This window comes from Lissotriton vulgaris, chromosome 7 (genome assembly GCF_964263255.1).
Source record: "Lissotriton vulgaris chromosome 7, aLisVul1.2, whole genome shotgun sequence".
NCBI lineage: Eukaryota > Metazoa > Chordata > Amphibia > Caudata > Salamandridae > Lissotriton > Lissotriton vulgaris.
In genome coordinates this window covers 770,053,321-770,075,017 of record NC_141695.1, presented here as the reverse complement: position 1 = coordinate 770,075,017, position 21,697 = coordinate 770,053,321, and the positions used below count along the sequence as shown (strand labels likewise).

General features: G+C 46.9%; 1 protein-coding gene across 2 annotated transcripts in view; it reads right to left on the bottom strand.

Moving 5' to 3' along the window:
• Positions 1 to 20,456, bottom strand: part of KIF19 (kinesin family member 19) — a 347,663-nt gene extending 327,207 nt beyond the window's left edge. For both annotated transcript variants that reach the window (XM_086930997.1, XM_086930998.1), the window contains exon 1: positions 19,970 to 20,456. In XM_086930997.1, the coding sequence (XP_086787123.1) occupies positions 19,970 to 20,008 (39 nt within the window). In that variant the 5' untranslated portion in view covers positions 20,009 to 20,456. The remainder of the gene's footprint in view (positions 1 to 19,969) is intronic.
• Positions 20,457 to 21,697: the final 1,241 nt, after the last annotated feature.

Here is a 21,697-nt window from a genome sequence, read left to right as displayed (position 1 = left end):
GGCTAAAGAAAACAAAAGGTTAAGAACAACTGCCCTATATAGCATGTGGCACTATTTAGCCAACTTCACTGCGACACAGGCATGCACAAAGTCACCTCTCAAATCAGATAGCAGCAGTTAGTATGGACTGCAGTAGGGCACTGTATGGTCAACAGAGGGTTGCCAAACCAAAAAGACGTGCTAAATCAGGACAGTCTCCCAGAATGCATCTTATAGCAAATAAATGCTCATAAAATTAGAAATTACACTATGGAGGCAGGAAGCTTCCGCATAACAAAAGGAAGCATGAACCACAATGCAAGAAAGGAAAAAGCTTCCCTGGGTAAACAGAGAATAATTGGGGTGCAGAATAGCCCCTCATGCCCGGCGCCACTCCTGCATTAATGATAGCTAAGCGCTGGTGGACAGACACGAGCAACCATAGGAAATATGAATTCACAAAAAGAGAAGACAATGCCCGGAAGAGTCCTTCACATTAGATGGTGAATTTAAAGACACAAAATGCAACTGTTTCAAGGGAACAAGCATAGAGAACAGTGGCAAATCTGGAAACCACGTAGGATCTGGTAGTTGACAGGCGCCCGGAAAGGGTACACAGAATGGGCTCTTGCCCTCTTTATGTGTTATTCACAAAGGGTGCTGTGTGACTGAGAAGTCTTCCGGAGGCATTACTCTCTGCGGTATTTCAAGCTGACACTAGAGGTTGGCAAGCTAACAAAGTAACAGGGAGAGCCGAGCCAGAGCCAGGCCAAAAAATGCATCTTGGCCCTACGAGCCGAGCTCTAAAAATAATTACTGTGTAAATCATGCAACAAACATCACATAAAATATGATAACGTTGCCTCAAAATTCAAACAAGTTTATTTCTTTAACATGTTGAACCTTTGACTTCAATATGTCACACATATCTAAGTATGGGCGGAAAACCGCTTGCTGAATTTGAGAATTTATGGCAATTTTGCGATCAGCGAATCGCGCGAAATTGTCCCAAAATCCGCAATTCGCGAGTTGGTGGATTTTTTTTCTTGTTCGTGCTTCAATAATACAATCTCGCGTGCGCGGCATTGACTTACCATGATTATGAGTTCGCTGATGAGTTTTCCTCCCTGTTCGCGTGAGCTGCGAGATTTTGATAGCTGGCCCAGAGACGCCGCGATTGCGAACACGTCATTGCGACCCGAAACAGGAAATTGCGAACGCAAACACGTCATTGCGACCCGAAACAGGAAATTGCAAACGTAAACACGTCATTGCGACCCAAAACAGGAAAAAGGCATCGCGAGCAGGCTGGTTAAGTGGAAACAGCATGTTCACGACCGTTGCGACCGCATGCGCAAGTTCTCATTCTCGAACAGGTAAAAAAAATCTTGCGAACTCGCAAAAAAAAAATTCTCAAGCTGGCGGAATTTAGCGGATTTTGGCGAATCGCGATTACGAATGAGCAAATTCCACCCATGCTTAACTATATCACTGCACTGTCAGATACTTATTAAAAGGGATAGTTTTTAAACAAGAACTTCGAACCATTTCTACTACTTCCTCTGTCTTGGTGACAATGCCACTAGTGACTTTAGAAGCAAGTCAGCTGTCAAGTGCACCTTGAATGTAGCGCTGTATCAGCCTGATACATAACAAACTCCTAGCGCCTTGGTGTGGTACTTCAAGTCATGATCACTTATACCAAGTGCTGAGGCCAGTTCTGATCCCTAGAATAGAAACCACACGTCTAGACCTCCCAGAGCAAGAGAAAAACAACACTGTAAGTACCAGGATGCACATATGGTGAGACTGTGTCTTAGGGGAGAATTTCCAAGTACTCCTCCAGGGTAGAGCATGCTATCCGCCCAGTAATGTATTTCGGCAGCGCACCATGGCTATAGAAATGCTTCTATAGGGCATTTCTACATAAGCTCTATAAAAAGACACTGTGTGGGTTCTTACATGTAGCACCATTTTGCCTTCTTATCGTGGCAACACCAGGAAATTTGCTAGATGGCAAATGTGTTTGAGCAAAAGCACCTAGGACACGCCCTCGCCCAATGGGAGGTGAGTGCTAGTCCCCAGGAGCCTTGTCGCACACACATCCAATTAGCGCACCCTCAGAGGATGGGAGCCAATGCCAAGACTGAGCGGGGACTGAGCTTGGAGCCGCTCGCCTTCTAACAGCGCAGCCAGAGAATGATAACAATTAGCGTGCTTTGATGCTGCAAATAGTATGTCTTGTTCCTCAGTTCGGCAGGTACTTATTAAGGCTGCGTGAGGTAGAACCACCAGGATTCAAACCTCTGGCCTGCAGGTTACACACAGATTTCTGTAGCAGGCACATTTAGCCACAGAAGTCACAAGACATCACATGTATCAGCAGGTGGTGCGCTCACGTTACACAGCACCTTTAACAGGACATTATCCGGTTAGGAGGTGATCCCCACTTTCTTCACGAAAATCTGCTCTCATGAACAATTCTGAACATGCCCAGATGTTCTGCAGAAGTGCTGTGAACTCTTAGACACAGATATAAATGTGGAAACGCCATTGCAAGAATGGGCATTGGAGAAAGTTTCTCGCTTATACAGCGATGGAGGAACTAATATCCATCAACTCCACTGGGGGAAGGATGGTGCTTCCTGAAACAAAGGCGCCCACAGCTCAATTCATGATGATTCTGAGCACTGCAGCAATCATGAAAGAACAATTTCATCCCTTGACCCTTGACCCTTGTACTAAAACACAAGTAAGTCACGTCTGCCCTAGCCTATGAAATGCTATTTGAATGATCTTTGCACAGTAGCGTGGCTACAGACATAAAGCATACTCCATTAAGGAAACAAAATTCGGACTGATTTCTCTGGAAACAAGCTAGTTTCACTGTAAGCAGTGAAGCACAGAACACCCAACTTATTTTGTGGTCATACACCAAATCCTGCAGTCAAACCCAAATTTGCAAGCTACCCAGCAAGCAAGCACATCTCTTGAGCTATTCAGTCTACAAGGCTACCCATGACAAGTAGTAATTGGCAAATTGTTCAAAGTCATCTGCTGAACTCTTGGAGCTGCACAACCTTGAAAACAATCCAGAACTGCTCTCTGGCCTAACAAAACCTAAAATGACACCAACCAGAACCCTCGAGACAGAAGGACCCCAACAATACTTTCACAACTACCCAACCATTAAGGAAATCCACCCCGTTATTCATGGTTTCCCATACCTCATACATAATACACCCATCATAAAACATCGGGCTGCTGGACATTCAAGACTACACATTGCAACTAGCTTACCTAAAAATGCCACAGAATACAAGGTCAACCAACCAAAATCTGAGAGAACCAACCCATCATATAATTTCAAAATAATCAACTTATAAATCTATCATCATAACTCTAACAAAAACCCAACATATATGGCAGAGCATCATGTCATTCAAAGATACTCAACTTATGATTCTATACATTACTATTCTGAAATATGTATGTATGTATGTATTGCGTATTTATATAGCGCTAAACTGTCACCCAAAGGGTATCCTGGCGCTTTAACGCCTTGAAACCATACGCGATGGAACACTGCCACATATATATATATATATATAAATAACTACGAATCCAACCTTTTTCTAGTTATCCTACAAGACAAGCTACTACAACCTTTACAGCAACTCAATTTGCATTGTCATCCACCACAAGACTCAGCTAGGGAACATACAATACATTTAGAAACCCTCTAAAATATACCTAGCCTACAAGAACATACATCACAAGTCTCGACTTCACAGCAAATAAGCCCAGCCATCACAGCTCTAAGGCCCCATTTGAAAGCCCACCCATCTAAAGAAATTTAAACAGTCAAATTATAACAACAAACATCAAAACTGTTCAAAATAGTCAAGCTTCAACATCATCCATCATCATACTCTAAACCTCCCAGGTGGCAAGGCTATCCTTTACTGTTCATAATTACCCCAATCTCAAAGCCCTCACAGCAACTTTACAAGGTGCACAACCTACAACCTACAACCTACAAATAGTCCATCCAAGCTCTAGAAATTACCACATGAACTAGGGCATTTATCAGAACGTTCAAAGCTACCCAACCCATAGGCCATCCGTCACAACCCTCCAAAGCTATACACACCATTGTTATGATTTCTCAAGGGCTATGAACAGGATCCTGTAGTTCCTTCTTGGCACTTGGTCAAGAGCAGGTTTGAAGCAACGTACCTACTGTGCGCTGGACGAACAGACAAGTTATGACCCCTAGGATCACCTCAAGACACCTGTAGATCATGCAGATTGGGAATATAACAACCTGTCACAGACATATTTGGTTAACTGTTGTGAGCTCTGGCAGCCTTTTGATACATTTGCTTACACACATGAAACCCACACTCTATTTATATATAAGGCTTTATTTCAACCATATGTTAGTGCAGAAAATCAATAACATTGTAGCTAGTGCGAAAGTACAGAATGTAAATATGAAAGCCGGCAACATATTACACAGTGCATGTTTAAGGATCTTTGCATGCCTAATATTGAAGCATTTAAGGTTTGCCATAAAGAGAGGTTCGGTCTTTCACAGAGTCAACACGCAGTCATACTTGAACTTCATGTGTTTTCACTCAGTGGATTTGTCTTCTAGACAAGACCAAGTGTAATGTTCGTTGTTGCACAATAATGAAAACAAGTGCTTCAATTTATGAAAATGAATAAGGATTTACATGGCCCGATGCATCAATTAGCAATTAAGAAGAAGCATGATATGGGGGCTTAGAGCTAACCAACCATCAAGGACATTCATCACAACTCTATGAAATACCAATACTAGAATGCCAGCCATTGCAACTAATTGATGTATCTTATCTGAAAAGCCACACAGCAAACATCACAGAGCTGCCTAAATGACAGTGCCATTAATTAGAACTGTATTATCTGTCCAAACTACAAAGCCGCCCAGCAGAACTGACAAGGTAATTAATCACAATTCAAAAACCACCCCACTCACAATGCCATCAATTATAGATCTGTGAGCCTCCACATAAAAGGTCATAAATTGCATTTTTTTAACCCCACTGTAGACTTTAAAGCTCTCTTTTGCAATTCTCTGATCTACCCAGCTTACAAGTCTCTCTGCCACAACTCCCAGAGTTCCCGAGCTGTCTGTCACCGTGTACTGAGCAATGACACCTTCAAGGCTACCCATGAAAAACATTTTGAGCAAAGCAATCTACAAGGAAACATATCCCAAATGTAGGGTTACCCAGTCAGTGAGATCACCCATGTACCACAGTGTCTGCTCTAATTACCTTCAAATCCATCTAATGCAACACTACATCTAGCAGTTCAGAACTTTTAGATTCAAAAACTTCGTTCCCCTCTCTCTGGATTTAGCCCTCTCTCTGGGCATACCTCCATCACTTGGAGGTATGAATGATGGCCCTGAAAGTCCTTTGGAACACCTTACTTCTAAGGCAATCTAAGCAAACCCAGCCTCTCACTGCCATGATTCAAACCAACAACTACGCTTTTCGGCAAGATGAAAATATAACAAATCAAGATTATGCATAGCATGCCCTTTGGATATGCCCTTATTATTTTTATTTATTTATTGTATTTATTTTATTTCAATGTTTTATAGAGCGCGAATTTGACCTGTGACGGTATCAGGGCGCTTTGCACAGTTACACGGTAAACAAAGCAACACAGCAAGGTAACAAAGCAACATAAACCTACGTGCAGAAATATACAAGGTTTGGAGCGGGATAGGGTAACTGAGGAGCATAGGATACAGTTATAGTGGGAACAGTAAAAACAGGAACAGGAGTCCCACAATTACATATCAGGGCAAGTTGGTAAACTGCGGAAGAGGCAATAGTTATGGTTTTGATAGAAACACTGTGGTAGGTGCAAGCATTACATTGGCCTAGGAATTTGCCCATGAGGAAAGTTTTGGTCTCCTTCTTGAAGCGTGATAGAGAGGGGATTTTTCGGATGTCAGGCGGGAGAGAGTTCCAAATTCTTGGTGCTGCTCCGGAGAATGCCCTTTTGTACGATCTTTTTTTCTGAAAGCGAGCAGGTTGCAGCAGGATGTTTTGAGCGGACCAGGAGTTCCTGGTTCCTCCAGATATCACCAGTTTCTGCGCCAAATAGGCAGGGGAGTTTGTGTAGAGGGCCTTGTGAGTAATGCATCCAATTTTCAGTCGTATTCTGGCTTCCATAGGGAGCCAGTTTAGTGCTTTCAAATGTGGAGAAATGTGGTCAAATTTCCTCATGCCTGTGAGTAATCATGCAGCCGCATTGAGGCAGGCTTTTAGAGGAGCCAGAGAAATTTGGGCTAAACCAGTGAGGGTGGAGCACCATATTCCAGTCTCAATATGACTAGTGTTAGGACTGTCATTTTTAAGTCTAGAGCATCTATGAAGGGTTTTAACTTCCACAGGTAGTTCAGGTGGAATCTGGCTGATTTAGCCATTGAGTTGATGTGGTCCTGCATGTTCAAGTTACTGTCGAGGAGTATGCCCAAGAATTTGGCAGAGTTCACAATGGTCGGTGGGCAGTTTAAGGCTGTGATGGCTTTGATGGCTTTGATCCAAGTCTCGATCGCAGGGCTGACTTTAGAGCGGGAGATCAGGAGGAATTCGGTTTTCTTTGATTTGAGTTTCAGTTGGTAAGCAGCAAGCCATTGGACAGTTAGTTTCAGGGTCTCGTTCAGGGTAAGGATCTCCTCAAGTGATGTAATATTGATGTATATTTGGGTGTCGTCCGCGTACATGTGGTAGGAGATGTTGGCGGTACGAAGAACTTCAGTGAGTGGCTCTAAGTAAAGGTTAAAGAGGGTGGGTGATAAGGTTGAGCCTTGGGGAACACCGACTGTGACTGGGGTGTGAGCTGATAGGTTGCCGTTAATGAGGAATCTCTGAGATCAGTTATGTAGGAAGAACCTAAACCATTCTAGGACCACGCCATCGAGCCCCATCCTGAGATTAAGACGTTCAAGTAGTTTATCATGGTTGACCGTATCGAAGGCGGAGGATAGATCTAGAAGGATTAGAAGGCAGGTTATGCCTTGGTCAAGGGCTTGGAGGGCATCATCCACTATGTGGAGCATTGTGGTTTCCGTGCTGTGCCCTGGTCTGAAGCCAGAATGAAAGTTGTCCAATAGGTGGAAGTTATTGATATGCTGACTTAGTTGCTGTTGAACACATTTTTCTAACACTTTAGCTAACAGAGGGATATTGGAGATAGGTCTGAAGTTGTCGGGGGAAGAGGGGTCCAGCGATGGCTTTTTTAGGATAGGAAGGACTTGACCGGTTTTCAAGGGGTCCAGGATAGAGCCCTGCTGAAGTGAGGCGTTGATTATTGTAGCCCAGCAAGGAATAATGGCTTGGGTGACTGCAGTGAGGCAGTTAGATGGTAGAGGGTAATTGAAGAGGTTATTGGGGTTCAAAGTAGAGAGGATTTTGGAGATGGAGTCTTCGTCATAGTATTCGAAGTCGGTCCAGTGAGCTTGGTTTTTAGGTGGAGCCGGTGTGGGTAGTGCAGCGAAGGGGGGAGGTCAGGAAGGAGATGAGAGTAATCGGCGGCATTGAGTTCAATTTCTAGTGCCATGATTTTATCAGTAAAGAAAGAGGAATATTCCTCCAAAGATATTAGAGATTTAGGGGATTCTTGCTGAGATTTAGCCAGTTTATTGGATTGGTGTTTGATCAGCTCAAAGAGCTTGCGGGGTCTGCTCCTGGCATTCCCCAATTCCGATCTGAAGTAATCTTTTTTTGAGTTCAGGTTGTGTTTGTTGTAAGAGTTTCTTGCCTGGAGGAGAAGTTTAAGGTGCTCGGTGGAGGGGTGCTGTCTCCAGATTCAGTCAGCTTGTCTTAGGGATCTCCTCTCCATGTTGAGGGAATCGGAGAACCAGGGGTTTCTATCTTTGATTTGTGACCTTTTTAGTTTTAGAGGGGACTGGTCGTCCAGGATGTTCGATATGGATGCTGAGTAATGATCATTGAGGTCACTGACCGAAGTTATATGCAAGGGGGGGGGGGGGATATCGGAATTGCAGCGTGCTTCCAGTTTGATACGGTGAAGGCTTTTAGTGTCTCTGATCCAGTGCTTGGGAATCACTGATTGCGGTATCTTTGACTTGTGGGTCCCTGGTAAAACGAAGGGGATGGTGTGCTGGTCCTACCAGTCGCATGGGTCTATGGAGACAAGTTTGACTACGGATTCTTTAGAGATGATCCAGTCCAGTGTGGCCCCTTTAGAGTGAGCAGGCTTGGGACAGGGCTTGATCAGTAAGCCCTTCTCTGCTCACTGAAATGGTGTCCCCCCCATTGTGTGCTGGAGATGATGGTTGCTGTATCCCAGTGGTGCTCCTGAAGTCACAACAGATGGCCATTGTTCACAGGTGCTGCTCCTGAAAGTTACAGGTGGCAGGAAACACTTTTTTTCTCTGTTGACTGAATGGAGCGTCCAGTTCAGTTAGGAGGGTACTGTATTTGTTTTGAGGCTATATGGGAAGAGTTTTCATGTTGTGAGTAATGAACACAAAGGTGCAGATATTAGGTTATAGGACTCTGAGCTTGGTGGTGTGATGAGTGTGAGTATGTGAGAGACAGGCGTGCAAATTATAATTAAAACCAGGGCTGGACTGGGAACTAAACCCGCCCGGCAAAGTGCTCGGCTGGCCCTCCACGGTGAAAAAAGAGAAGAAAATCGTGCATTTTCAAGCAAATTTGAGAAAGCAGGGAGGTTAATAAAGCAATTGTGAAAGTGCAGTTATTACATTAATAGATGGCATAACATAGGTAGCTGCTTATTCAGTATAACCACAGAGCTTCATACATTCCGTCCTATTACGCTCAGGTTCAGACTATAAGACTTTCATGAAAAAATCTCAGCTCTAAGAGTAGAAGAAGTTGCACAGCAGTTGGGAAACATCCTTCACAAAGAATTGGGAACCACACCTTACCTTTACCACGTTTCCATTAGAACGCATGTGACTTTATCACGCATGTCTTTCCACCCAGATGATAGGCCAACAACTGATGTTTCTATTTTTTGTTTTATATAGCGAAATAAACCCGAGACATCGGGTATCAGAGCGCTTTACATGAGCACCAGTTTCGTTATATTACCATTAATGCCTAAATAAACCTTAGAATAAAGCTTAAAATCCATGCCGGGGTAATTTGCCCCAACATTGTCACAGACACACACACACACTCACACACACATCCACACACAAACACACATCCATGGGACATAAAGCACACAGTGTTACGTAGGAAGGCCTGCAGAACTCGCCCCTCAGACGGTCTCACTCAAACATATATTCCCCCCTTTCTTCTTCCGGGATCATTCGCTTCTCATGAGCTGCCCGCCGGATTCCCAGAAATCAGATAAAACCAGGCAAGATATTCAATGGCACAGTTATCAAAAGCACATGCTGGGGACAAGATAGAGGCAGATGAAAGAGGAAAGTGAACCTCTAAGTCCAAGCATTTATTTAACATTGCTCCGCAGTCATGGTGTATTTCTCCAAAATGAAATGCTTATGTTTAAAAGTATAAGATTTGTATTTTCATGAAATGTCATGCTGGTTTTATGAACTAAAAACACATAAAACTTAATTTTGAGGCAAAAATAAATGTTGTTTTACAAAAACGACAAGCTGATGTTTCAGTTAAACTTATTTCCTTTCTGTACCACCTTTAAAACCAGGTATCCAATATTAGGAGCCTTACAGGCAAGCAATTTTTCACCTACACTAACTGGTTCAGGGTTTTGTGCCAATTTTTACCTCCTCTCATCAGTATATGTGATTAATATTTAATGAGTAGAATCTACCAACTATTGTCTACGTAATCACTGCCTAAAAAAGCACTCATGAGCACTTGTCTGCAAATAGGACGCAATCTTTCACATCACTCGCCTGTCATTAATTTCAATTTATTTTCCACCCACTGACCCGTCCCCCCTCCACTTAAAGTTCGCCGCATTTTAACCCACAAAAGTCACTGTTCTAATATGCCTAGTAGAACCTATGTTTATTAACAATTTTGTTCTCTCTCTTTTTTCCCCCTTCTTTCCTTATGTTATTTATGTGTAAGTAATGCGATAATGGCATTGTGTAATTGTATTATTTAAGACAACAATGATTGATCTAATTGTCCTGAGGATGATGCCCAGTATCTAGTGCTATAAAAGGGGGTGGTGATGGACGGAGCATCTGAACCAATCAAACACTCACACCCAGTCAAAAGATCTGGGTTTGATCCATCACCGTTCTTTAGCCCACTCTGTCACCCCAGTTCAGACATGGCTATATGCAAATCAGTCTGACCCTGTGCCAAATGGGAACAGTTCAGCCCAAACTGCCAATCCATGCCTTCCCTGGACCGGAAACAAGCATCCGAGGACCGGTTTCTGGCATTCCAGCCGTCTTCAGCCCGGCTTGCTTGAATCCAGTGGCAAAGTGAGCAAGGGACTCACGTCTGAGCATACCCTGCCACACTTATGGCGGCCAAAAGCGGTACAAAAGGGGGTGGTGATGGACGGAGCATCTGAACCAATCAAACACTCACACCCCGTCAAAAGATCTGGGTTTGATCCATCACCGTTCTTTAGCCCACTCTGCCACCCCAGTTCAGACATGGCTATATGCAAATCAGTCTGACCCTGTGCCAAATGGGAACAGTCCAGCCCGAACTGTCAAGCCATGCCTTTCCTGGACCGGAAACAAGCTTCCGAGGACCGGTTTCTGGCATTCCAGCCGTCTTCAGCCCGGCTTGCTTGAATCCAGTGGTAAAGTGAGCAAGGGACTCACGTCTGAGCATACCCTACCACACTTATGGCGGCCAAAAGCGGTACAAAAGGGGGTGGTGATGGACGGAGCATCTGAACCAATCAAACACTCACACCCAGTCAAAAGATCTGGGATTGATCCATCACCGTTCTTTAGCCCACTCTGCCACCCCAGTACAGACATGGCTATATGCAGATCAGTCTGACCCTGTGCCAAATGGGAACAGTCCAGCCCGAACTGCCAAGCCATGCCTTCCCTGGACCGGAAACAAGCTTCCGAGGACCGGTTTCTGGCATTCCAGCCATCTTCAGCCCGGCTTGCTTGAATCCAGTGGCAATCTGATCAAGGGACTCACCTCTGAGCATACCCTGCCACACCTATGGTGGCCAAAAGCGGTACAAAAGGGGGTGGTGATGGACGGAGCATCTGAACCAATCAAACACTCACACCCAGTCAAAAGATCTGGGTTTGATCCATCACCGTTCTTTAGCCCACTCTGCCACCCCAGTTCAGACATGGCTATATGCAAATCAGTCTGACCCCGTGCCAAATGGGAACAGTCCAGCCCGAACTGCCAATCTATGCCTTCCCTGGACCGGAAACAAGCTTCCGGGGACCGGTTTCTGGCATTCCAGCCATCTTCAGCCCGGCTTGCTTGAATCCAGTGGCAAAGTGAGCAAGGGACTCATGTCTGAGCATACACTGCCACACTTATGGCGGCCAAAAGCGGTACAAAAAGGGGTGGTGATGGACGGAGCATCTGAACCAATCAAACACTCACACCCAGTCAAAAGATCTGGGTTTGATCCATCACCGTTCTTTAGCCCACTCTGCCACCCCAGTTCAGACATGGCTATATGCAAATCAGTCTGACCCTGTGCCAAATGGGAACAGTCCAGCCCGAACTGCCAATCCTTGCCTTCCCTGGACCGGAAACAAGCTTCCGAGGACCGGTTTCTGGCATTCCTGCCGTCTTCAGCCCGGCTTGCTTGAATCCAGTGGCAAAGTGAGCAAGGGACTCATGTCTGAGCATACACTGCCACACTTATGGCGGCTAAAAGCGGTACAAAAGGGGGTGGTGATGGACGGAGCATCTGAACCAATCAAACACTCACACCCAGTCAAAAGATCTGGGTTTGATCCATCACCGTTTTTTAGCCCACTCTGCCACCCCAGTTCAGACATGGCTATATGCAAATCAGTCTGACCCTGTGCCAAATGGGAACAGTCCAGCCGAACTGCCAAGCCATGCCTTCCCTGGACCGGAAACAAGCTTCCGAGGACCGGTTTCTGGCATTCCAGCCATCTTCAGCCCGGCTTGCTTGAATCCAGTGGCAAAGTGAGCAAGGGACTCACGTCTGAGCATACCCTGCCACACTAATGGCGGCCAAAAGCGGTACAAAAAAGGGTGGTAATGGTCGGAGCATCTGAACCAATCAAACACTCACACCCAGTCAAAAGATCTGGGATTGATCCATCACCGTTCTTTAGCCCACTCTGCCACCCCAGTTCAGACATGGCTATATGCAGATCAGTCTGACCCTGTGCCAAATGGGAACAGTCCAGCCCGAACTGCCAAGCCATGCCTTCCCTGGACCGGAAACAAGCTTCCGAGGACCGGTTTCTAGCATTCCAGCCGTCTTCAGCCCGGCTTGCTTGAATCCAGTGGCAAAGTGAGCAAGGGACTCACGTCTGGGCATACCCTGCCACACTTAAGGCGGCCAAAAGCGGCACAAAAGGGGGTGGTGATGGACGGAGCATCTGAACCAATCAAACACTCACACCCAGTCAAAAGATCTGGGTTTGATCCATCACCGTTCTTTAGCCCACTCTGCCAACCCAGTTCAGACATGGCTATATATGCAAATCAGTCTGACCATGTGCCAAATGGGAACAGTCCAGCCCGAACTACCAAGCCATGCCTTACCTGGACCGAAAAGAAGCTTCCGAGGACCGGTTTCTGGCATTCCAGCCGTCTTCAGCCCGGCTTGCTTGAATCCAGTGGCAAAATGAGCAAGGAACTCACGTCTGAGCATACCCTGCCACAATTATGGCGGCCAAAAGCGGTACAAAAGGGGGTGGTGATGGTCGGAGCATCTGAACTAATCAAACACTCACACCCAGTCAAAAGATCTGGGTTTGATCCATCACCGTTCTTTAGCCCACTCTGCCACCCCAGTTCAGACATGGCTATATACAAATCAGTCTGACCCTGTACCAAATGGGAACAGTCCAGCCCGAACTGCCAAGCCATGCCTTACCTGGACCGGAAACAAGCTTCCGAGGACCGGTTTCTGGCATTCCAGCCGTCTTCAGCCCGGCTTGCCTGAATCCAGTGGCAAAGTGAGCAAGGGACTCATGTCTGAGCATACCCCGCCACACTTATGGCGGCCAAAAGCGGTACAAAAGGGGGTGGTGATGAACGGAGCATCTGAACCAATCAAACGCTCACACCCAGTCAAAAGATCTGGGTTTGATCCATCACTGTTCTTTGGCCCACTCTGCCACCCCAGTTCAGACATGGTTATATGCAAATAAGTCTGACCCTGTGCCAATTGGGAACAGTCCAGCCCGAACTGCCAAGCCATGCCTTCCCCGGACTGGAAACAAGCTTCTGGGGAACGGTTTCTGGCATTCCAGCCGTCTTCAGCCTGGCTTGCTTGAATCCAGTGGCAAAGTGAGCAGGGACTCACGTCTGGGCATACCCTGCCACACTTATGGCAGCCAAAAGCGGTACAAAAAGGGGTGGTGATGGACAGAGCATCTGAACCAATCAAACACTCACACCCAGTCAAAAGATCTGGGTTTGATCCATCACCGTTCTTTAGCCCACTCTGCCACCCCAGTTCAGACATGGCTATATGCAAATCAGTCTGACCCTGTGCCAAATGGGAACAGTCCAGCCCGAACTGCCAAGTCATGCCTTCCCTGGACCGGAAACAAGCTTCTGAGGACCGGTTTCTGGCATTCCAGCCATCTTCAGCCCGGCTTGCTTGAATCCAGTGGCAAAGTGAGCAAGGGACTCACGTCTGAGCATACCCTGCCACACTTATGGCGGCACCGCTTTTGGCCGCCATAAGTGTGGCAGGGTATGCTCAGACGTGAGTCCCTTGCTCACTTTGCCACTGGATTCAAGCAAGCCGGGCTGAAGACGGCTGAAATGCCAGAAACCGGTCCTCAGAAGCTTGTTTCCGGTCCAGGGAAGGCATGGCTTGGCAGTTTGGGCTGGACTGTTCCCATGAGGCACAGGGTCAGACTGATTTGCATATAGCCATGTCTGAACTGGGGTGGCAGAGTGGGCTAAAGAACGGTGATGGATTATTCCCAGATCTTTTGACTGGGTGTGAGTGTTTGATTGGTTCAGATGCTCCGTCCATTACCACCCCCTTTTGTACCAGTATCTAGTGCTGGCATCGAAACGTCGTCGACACCCATACGCCATATGCAATATGATTAAGCAATATTGTAATGTGCAATGGTGTATAAAGTAATGATCTAAGTCTGTAAAATTCTAAACACGAGTGTACAGACGTACTTTACCTTGCTCTTTGGCCATTCTGTGTTCGTTGTTGTGTCTCAATGTTCTGTGGGTCACGGCTGTGCCCACTTGTCATCTAATGTTTGAAACAACTCCTTAATTTTGTTCTTATATGAAAAATAAATTCTTGTCCAGCTGGACAAAAGACATACTATCTATTTAGAGTATGATTATTGTATGAAGGTAATCTCTGCTCCAAAAATAGGGGCAAATGTTATTTCTTTGGTGTCACAACTGCCAAAGTTATTACATGTTTCACTTGGGAAGAAGCATGTAATCATAAGCATTGAGATAAATGTGTATACCTTTATTCATCATCTCTACTGCCGAATAAGGCTGGAGTCTGTAAAAACAATGTAATCTAAAAATTCTCTGAACTTCTGGGAACTCTGTAATCCGAACAGTCACCCTAGTGTTTAACCCTGTCAGTGTTCCCCAGGGGGAGCTCAGAACACCATACTGCTGTACAGTATTGCCCCTGTCACATCCACCAGTGGGCCCGAGTGTGAGCTCAGAAACCCTCCCTTTTGTATGGCGGAGCCCCTCCACATCCCAGTGTGCCCCAGAGGAAGCTCAGCAACCCACCCTGTTGTATGGCAGAGCCCCCTCCACATCCCAGTGTGCCCCAGAGGGAGCTCAGAACACCATACTTTTGTACAGTAGAGCCCCTGTCACATCCATCAGCGGGCCCCATTCTGGGCTCAGTACACCTCACTATTGCATCGTAGAGTCCTAGACACCTAGCCATTAGTGCACCCCAATGTGAGCTCAACACAGTTCCCTATTGTATGGTGCAACCCCCCCATATCTACTAATGCACCCCAATGTGAACTCAGAACACCTAAGTATTGTATGATTGAGCGCTCTCCACATCCGGCATTGCATCCCATTGTGAGCCCAGAACATCTCATTGTTGTAAAGTAGTGCCCCCTCCCACACACCCTCCCATCACATATGCAGACCAGTCACAAATGTGGCATGCCATATCCATGTCATGGTATGTACCAAGCATCGTCACAAAGACGGCAGCTACATCAACGCGGAGGGCGGAGGTGCTGCACAGAGGCTGGCCGCTGGGGCCCTGTGCACAGACACCGCTGGGCTAGGTCAGTCATTGTCATAGTAACACACATGGGGCATTTCACATCACATTGGCATGTGCCGATAGAAGAGGTTGCGTTGTAATTTTGGAGAAAATAAAGTCAGCAGGTAACGAGTAAAGTAAGGCCACAGGCCCCCACACGTGTATTTATTTTTCTCGATCCAGATCTACTTGTACTCGATAAATGAGCCCGGCCAGTGGGCCCACGGGAATCGATCACACAGTTATTTGCCAAATTGCCCAATGCCTAGGCTTATCGTGAGTGACCTCAAAATTGGTGTAACCATCACCAGGGCGCAACATGAGTCCTAATCCACATGAAAAATGCTCCGGACCGTCCGCCTCCAACCGCAACATGATCTGAACCAATTCCAAACACTACTACTCATCACCTCAATCATCTTGTCGTTAACTGTATGCACTATTGCACTGTGGCCTTACCTGGTGGTGGTACCGTAACCGACCGTAGTATATCAGTGACTAGTCTCTCCGGTCACGATCTAACTGCACTACTGTACTAGTTTGTAGCCTGCGCACGAGGCGAGTCCAGACTTCCAGGCTACACTGCAGATAGAACCGACATCACAGCCAGGCCGCACGCGTCCCGAAATGGCCAATCACTGCATGGCTTCACATGAAGTCACACAGTGATTGGCCATTATGCAGTGGAACTGAGGAGCTGTGCACCACCCACGTGCGGCATCCAATAATGGATTGCTGCACGTTGGACCAGACAATCCTGGTGCTGCATGCAGCACCAGGATTGGCTAGGGGGGCACACTAACTGCTCGCCCAGTCGCCCTCTAATGCTGGGGGCTGCGGCTCAGTTAAACCAGCACCCCCTAGTCGCTCTCTCAATGGGAAATTTATTTATGCGCATGCTCGGGCTAGTTTCAGCCCCAAGCTTCACTTGCGCACCACAGGTGAGGTACTGTCTACTGCTGCAGCTGAGTGACGTGGACTGTCACTCAAGCTGCAGCAGTCCAGCCCCCCTGCGCGCAGCGAGTCCGGATAAGTAACTCAGGTGCTGCCCGGATTCCCGGCGGCGGCGGGCCGCTTATTGAAATAATCATGCTTAGAATTTTTTTAATTGCATTGCAATATTCAGTGTCCTTGCAGCCGCGACAGTGGGTCCATGAGGCTAGTGGGGATACGCCCCTAGGCCCCAATGGACGCACCACAACTATCTATTTTCAGAGTGGCGCTGCAACAATAACTTGAGAGAGTCGCTTAACCAATAAAAAGCCACGCTAGGAGCCTTCCTGTCCAATGCTGAGGAGAGTTCTGTTCCAGATGTGGGGTCCTTGCACTCTGAAAGCCCTGCCACCCTGAAAAAAAGCCCCACTTTTGAGAACATTGGTCACGAGCAGCAGTGGCATACCAAACCTTAAGGGGTCGCCCCCCTACCTATGCAAAGTACATGAATCCCCCCCCTACAATCCGGACCCAGTCATGAACTCTCAGGCATGGGGTTGGCCACCCATGCACTGTGCCGGAGGGGACCCCTGGAGCTCGGGCCCCTCCCCGCACGGTGGGGGCTGCGAGGGCTAAAGTTATGTCACTGACAAACAGATATGTACTTGGAAAATATGTTCAAAAACTGAGAGCTCTACTGTAGAAAATCTTTAGAGCAATGCAGACCTTCTTAAATAAGATAGGTTTGCTCACAGGGAGTCAATCAATTTGTATCAAATAAGAGGAGATCCTGGAATTTGCTTAGACCAAAGTTTAATCTTACTATAGAGAGTGTAAACAAATAAATGCGGAGCTCAACGTTTTGCTTAGAAGCCCACGGTTTGGTGATACTGAATGTCGACATGCAGAATACCAAGACAGTATATCCTTGATTCTACCTCATGCGTTTTTAATCCACCTCAAAACACTCCCTGTCCTTTTATATCACTCTTACAGTTTCTTTATCATCTCTGTGTTTGCTCTTTGTTATGTTTTTTCTGTCTTTCTCATTCCTCCCCCCTTGGGTGCTTTTCTCTCTCTTGCTCTGGGTCAAAGTCTGATGAGGAAAAATAAATGACAGTCCCTAAAAATGAGTGCTGGTGGGCCACACCTGCAATCACCAGCTCAAATTAAGTACTGAGTACAGATAACACATGAACAATGAAAAATACAAGAGAACACATACAGAAAACACTCAATCAAAATGTACGAGAAAAGGAAATAAGGGTATCCATGGATGTGATTTAGGGGTCACACTTGTGCCCTCTGGTTTACTTATTACAAACCCTACCACTGCCTTCACTACCTCTGGCCTCAGAGGTGGCAAAATCAGTGCCAAGGAGTTGGGGCTCATTGTTGCTTATTTTTAATCACGCGAACAGGAAATAACTATCCTATTCAATCCAAATAACAGACTAACATATCCACCACCCATATTACTTCATATTTCACTATACTAATTCACCACTAATCCTTTATGGGTTCTGGAGTAGCGTGCTACTCGCTGAAAATGCGCTTCAATACTTCATCAGCACTATATAAATGCAAACCTTTTCCCTCTTTTACCCCTCCACTGTCCTTCTCAATCCAAAAAATAGACTAACATATACACCGCTCAAATTATTTTCATATTTCACTATACTAATTCACCACTAATCCTTTATGGGTTCCGGAGTAGTGTGCTACTCACCAAAATAGCACTTTGGCGCCTTGTCAGGGGTAGTAAGCACTATATAAATGCAATTACAATACAACACAATACAATAATTGTATATTATTCACTATTAGTATAATATAAACTGGAGCATCAGGTAAGTAAAAAAAAATCTTAAATGTATGTTATGTGTGTGCTTGCAGGCGAGAGTGTGTTTGTGTGTGAGAGGGAGTGTTTATGTGCAAGCATGTGTGTATGTTAGCATGTATGTGTGAGTTGTGGCAGCCAGTATTAAGAGTCGCAATAAAAGAGATTAAATGTTAGTGAGTCAGAATAAATGAGAATGATGGAGTGAGGGTAAGAGAGAGTTTAAGTCAGTGTGAGTGAGTAGCTGTGAGTTTTTCAGAGTAAAAATTAGTGACAATGTGTGAGGGCGTGTAAGACTGAATGCCAGAGAGTGAGAATGAATAAGTGCAAGTTGGTGACAATGGTTGAGTAAGAGTGAGTGGGTGAGAATGAGTGTGAGTTAGTGAACATATATTAGCATGACTGGGAATGTGGGGTGCTTGCAAGCCGGCTTTTGGCCTTTGCAAAATACAGGGGTTTTCATACTGAAGGCAAATATTAACAGACAGGGCCCTTGTTTGCTAGAGACAATACTTGATATTTGGGACATCCATGACTAAAGGCTGCCGCAGGCACACTGAGGGCAATTCTTGTTACGGGACAACTATGGCAAGATGCTCATGCTCGCCCTTTGGAGGGTATTCTCTCCATAAAGGATGACAGCTGTGGCATATAGGCGGGCACAACCAAGACAAAATGCTGGTCCTATCGTACTAAAGGTAAATTGTTACTAAAGGGTCACCAATAATACATGGATAACAATAGCACATTGCCAGCACTGGCATATCAGATGTAACTGGTGGCATAAGAGGGCACCCATGGCTTATAGGGAGCACCCATGGCAAAATGCTGGCCCTGGCACAATGGAGGTTGTTTGGCCTATGGGGGCAACCATAGCACATTTTGAAAACAAGGGTCAACTACAATGGTACGTCAGGTTTCACTGGCTTGGTACACCATGAAAGGACTTATATGTTTAACAAGGGCCCTTTCACGGTGCATGGATTTTTAGCAGATTTATGTGAACAGTATGCTTTAGAATGCACTCTTTGACCCATTTTTTCCAAATGGTCTTGTGGGGGAATCTCCTTGCCCCCGAACCCATTCAAAAGAACTCTGGTTCATTTAGCTTCCTTAGTACAATTTAGTACAAGCATTAGATCACATACACCCCACCACCTTCAGATTGTGTCGGCACCCCAATGTAGTGGGATCCAAAAGAGACATTTGTGTTGTATGCTCATATTAATGACACAGTTGTAATTTAACTTAATTGATGTCAATGGTTAAGTCACATCACTTTCTGGGAAGATTCAGGGTGAACAGCCATATGATGTCACTTCCTTTGATGTCAATATGGTCAAAGGGTGTGTGATGTCCCGTCTGCTACCCCCAGGATTATGGTGAATCGACATCTATGAGTATGGGCATTAAAGTATGCATAAAAAGTGAAAACATGCTAGCGCATTTACAAAAAAAAAACTTAAAACCAAACGAGTACAGAAAACAAACATGAGTACAGAAATTCACACAAGCACGGAAAACACATGTGAAATATATCCAATGAGCATAAAATCACGAACACAGAAAACCCAGTGAGTCCAGATAAAGAATACAAGAGTACTGGAAACATTCATGAGTACAGACAACATACGTGAGCACAGAAAGCAAAACACAGCCACGCTAATGCACCCCAGCATACCATTGCTTATGCAGTGTAATATGGCAATAGTTCGAGTAAAGAAGTACAGACTAGCACAACGCGGAATAGAAGTGAGGAGCCGGGTCGGGTCCTACCGTGAGCTGCTGGTCCTTGGACTCCACTCCATCCTTCATGGTCCCGGCCAGAGTCAGCGGGCGGTGATGAGAGTGAGAGAGCGGCTACGGCAGCTCGGGCGCCTTCTGCTGCATGCCTGTCCCCCTCCGCCCGGGCACTGGCCTGCGGGCGGCTCCACCGCTGGGCAGTGCCTCCTCCGGCCTGGCAGGCTCTTCCAGTGCTGGTCAGTGCACTCATCCAGGGCTGTCTCTCAGTGCAGCTCAGTGCCACATCCAGGGCTGTCTCTCAGTGCAGCTCAGTGCCACATCCAGGGCTGTCTGTCAGTGCAGCTCAGTGCCACATCCAGGGCTGTCTCTCAGTGCAGCTCAGTGCCACATCCAGGGCTGTCTGTCAGTGCAGCTCAGTGCCACATCCAGGGCTGTCTCTCAGTGGAGCTCAGTGCCACATCCAGGGCTGTCTCTCAGTGGAGCTCAGTGCCACATCCAGGGCTGTCTCTCAGTGGAGCTCAGTGCCACATCCAGGGCTGTCTCTCAGTGCAGCTCAGTGCCACATCCAGGGCTGTCTCTCAGTGGAGCTCAGTGCCACATCCAGGGCTGTCTCTCAGTGGAGCTCAGTGCCACATCCAGGGCTGTCTGTCAGTGCAGCTCAGTGCCACATCCAGGGCTGTCTCTCAGTGGAGCTCAGTGCCACATCCAGGGCTGTCTCTCAGTGGAGCTCAGTGCCACATCCAGGGCTGTCTGTCAGTGCAGCTCAGTGCCACATCCAGGGCTGTCTCTCAGTGGAGCTCAGTGCCACATCCAGGGCTGTCTCTCAGTGGAGCTCAGTGCCACATCCAGGGCTGTCTCTCAGTGCAGCTCAGTGCCACATCCAGGGCTTCTCTCGCAGGGCTGCCTCTGCCTCTCCCGGTCAGTCTCTCTGTGTGTGGTTATATTATCTTGAAGGAACGCGTATATCCCCTTCCCTCGCGGCTCGGTACCCCTCCGTGCTGCACAATACCTGCCCCGCAGTTGATTAGTATGCTGCTCGGTTCTGCATTATTTCCTGTAATCCCACCCCCTTTCCCAAGCCCTTTCAGATGACAGGACTCACTCTCTCAAAGGCAGTCCCTGCCCTCCGCGGTGTCTCGCACTCCCGCCCCCAGTTGCCCTTCCCTGAAGTGTCGCTCTGCCTTCAGACCAGACTCCCCTACTCTACCCCCTGCCTTCGCCCTAGCAATGCTGCCCCCGCCCCCGTTCTGCTGCCCCTAGTTCACGGGCACTGCAGTTTCTACTTTGCGCGTCTCTCACCCCCATTTCCCGCTGTCTGTTCCCTGCTGTAAACTCTCACCCTCAGACCTTGCCGTCTCCCCTCACCTCCGACGAGTCTCTCAGACCTTGATCCAGGTTTATTGCAAAATTCGGGGTCTCTCTGATTCTAACTTGTGCTCAGCATAGGTGTCCGTCTGTCCGTTGCTCCCCAGGCGCTGAGGAGGGGACAGAAGCCCCGATAGAGTCGGGTGCAGCGGAGCCGCCTGCCCTGCGACTTCTTTCGTTATCTCGGCTGTCTCCTGGGTCCCCTGGAGATCGCAGAACTGAGCACAACAAACGGCGCTGGCTGCTCCCGCGGCAGCTGACCTGCCCCAGGGCGCCCTCTGCTAGCCACGGGGGGTAGTGCACACACCTGTCACACTGTCTATGCATGCCACTTCAAGCATAAGCAAAGGCGAGAGGTCTGGCTCTCTAATGCACTGCAAAATTAATATAGCGCGA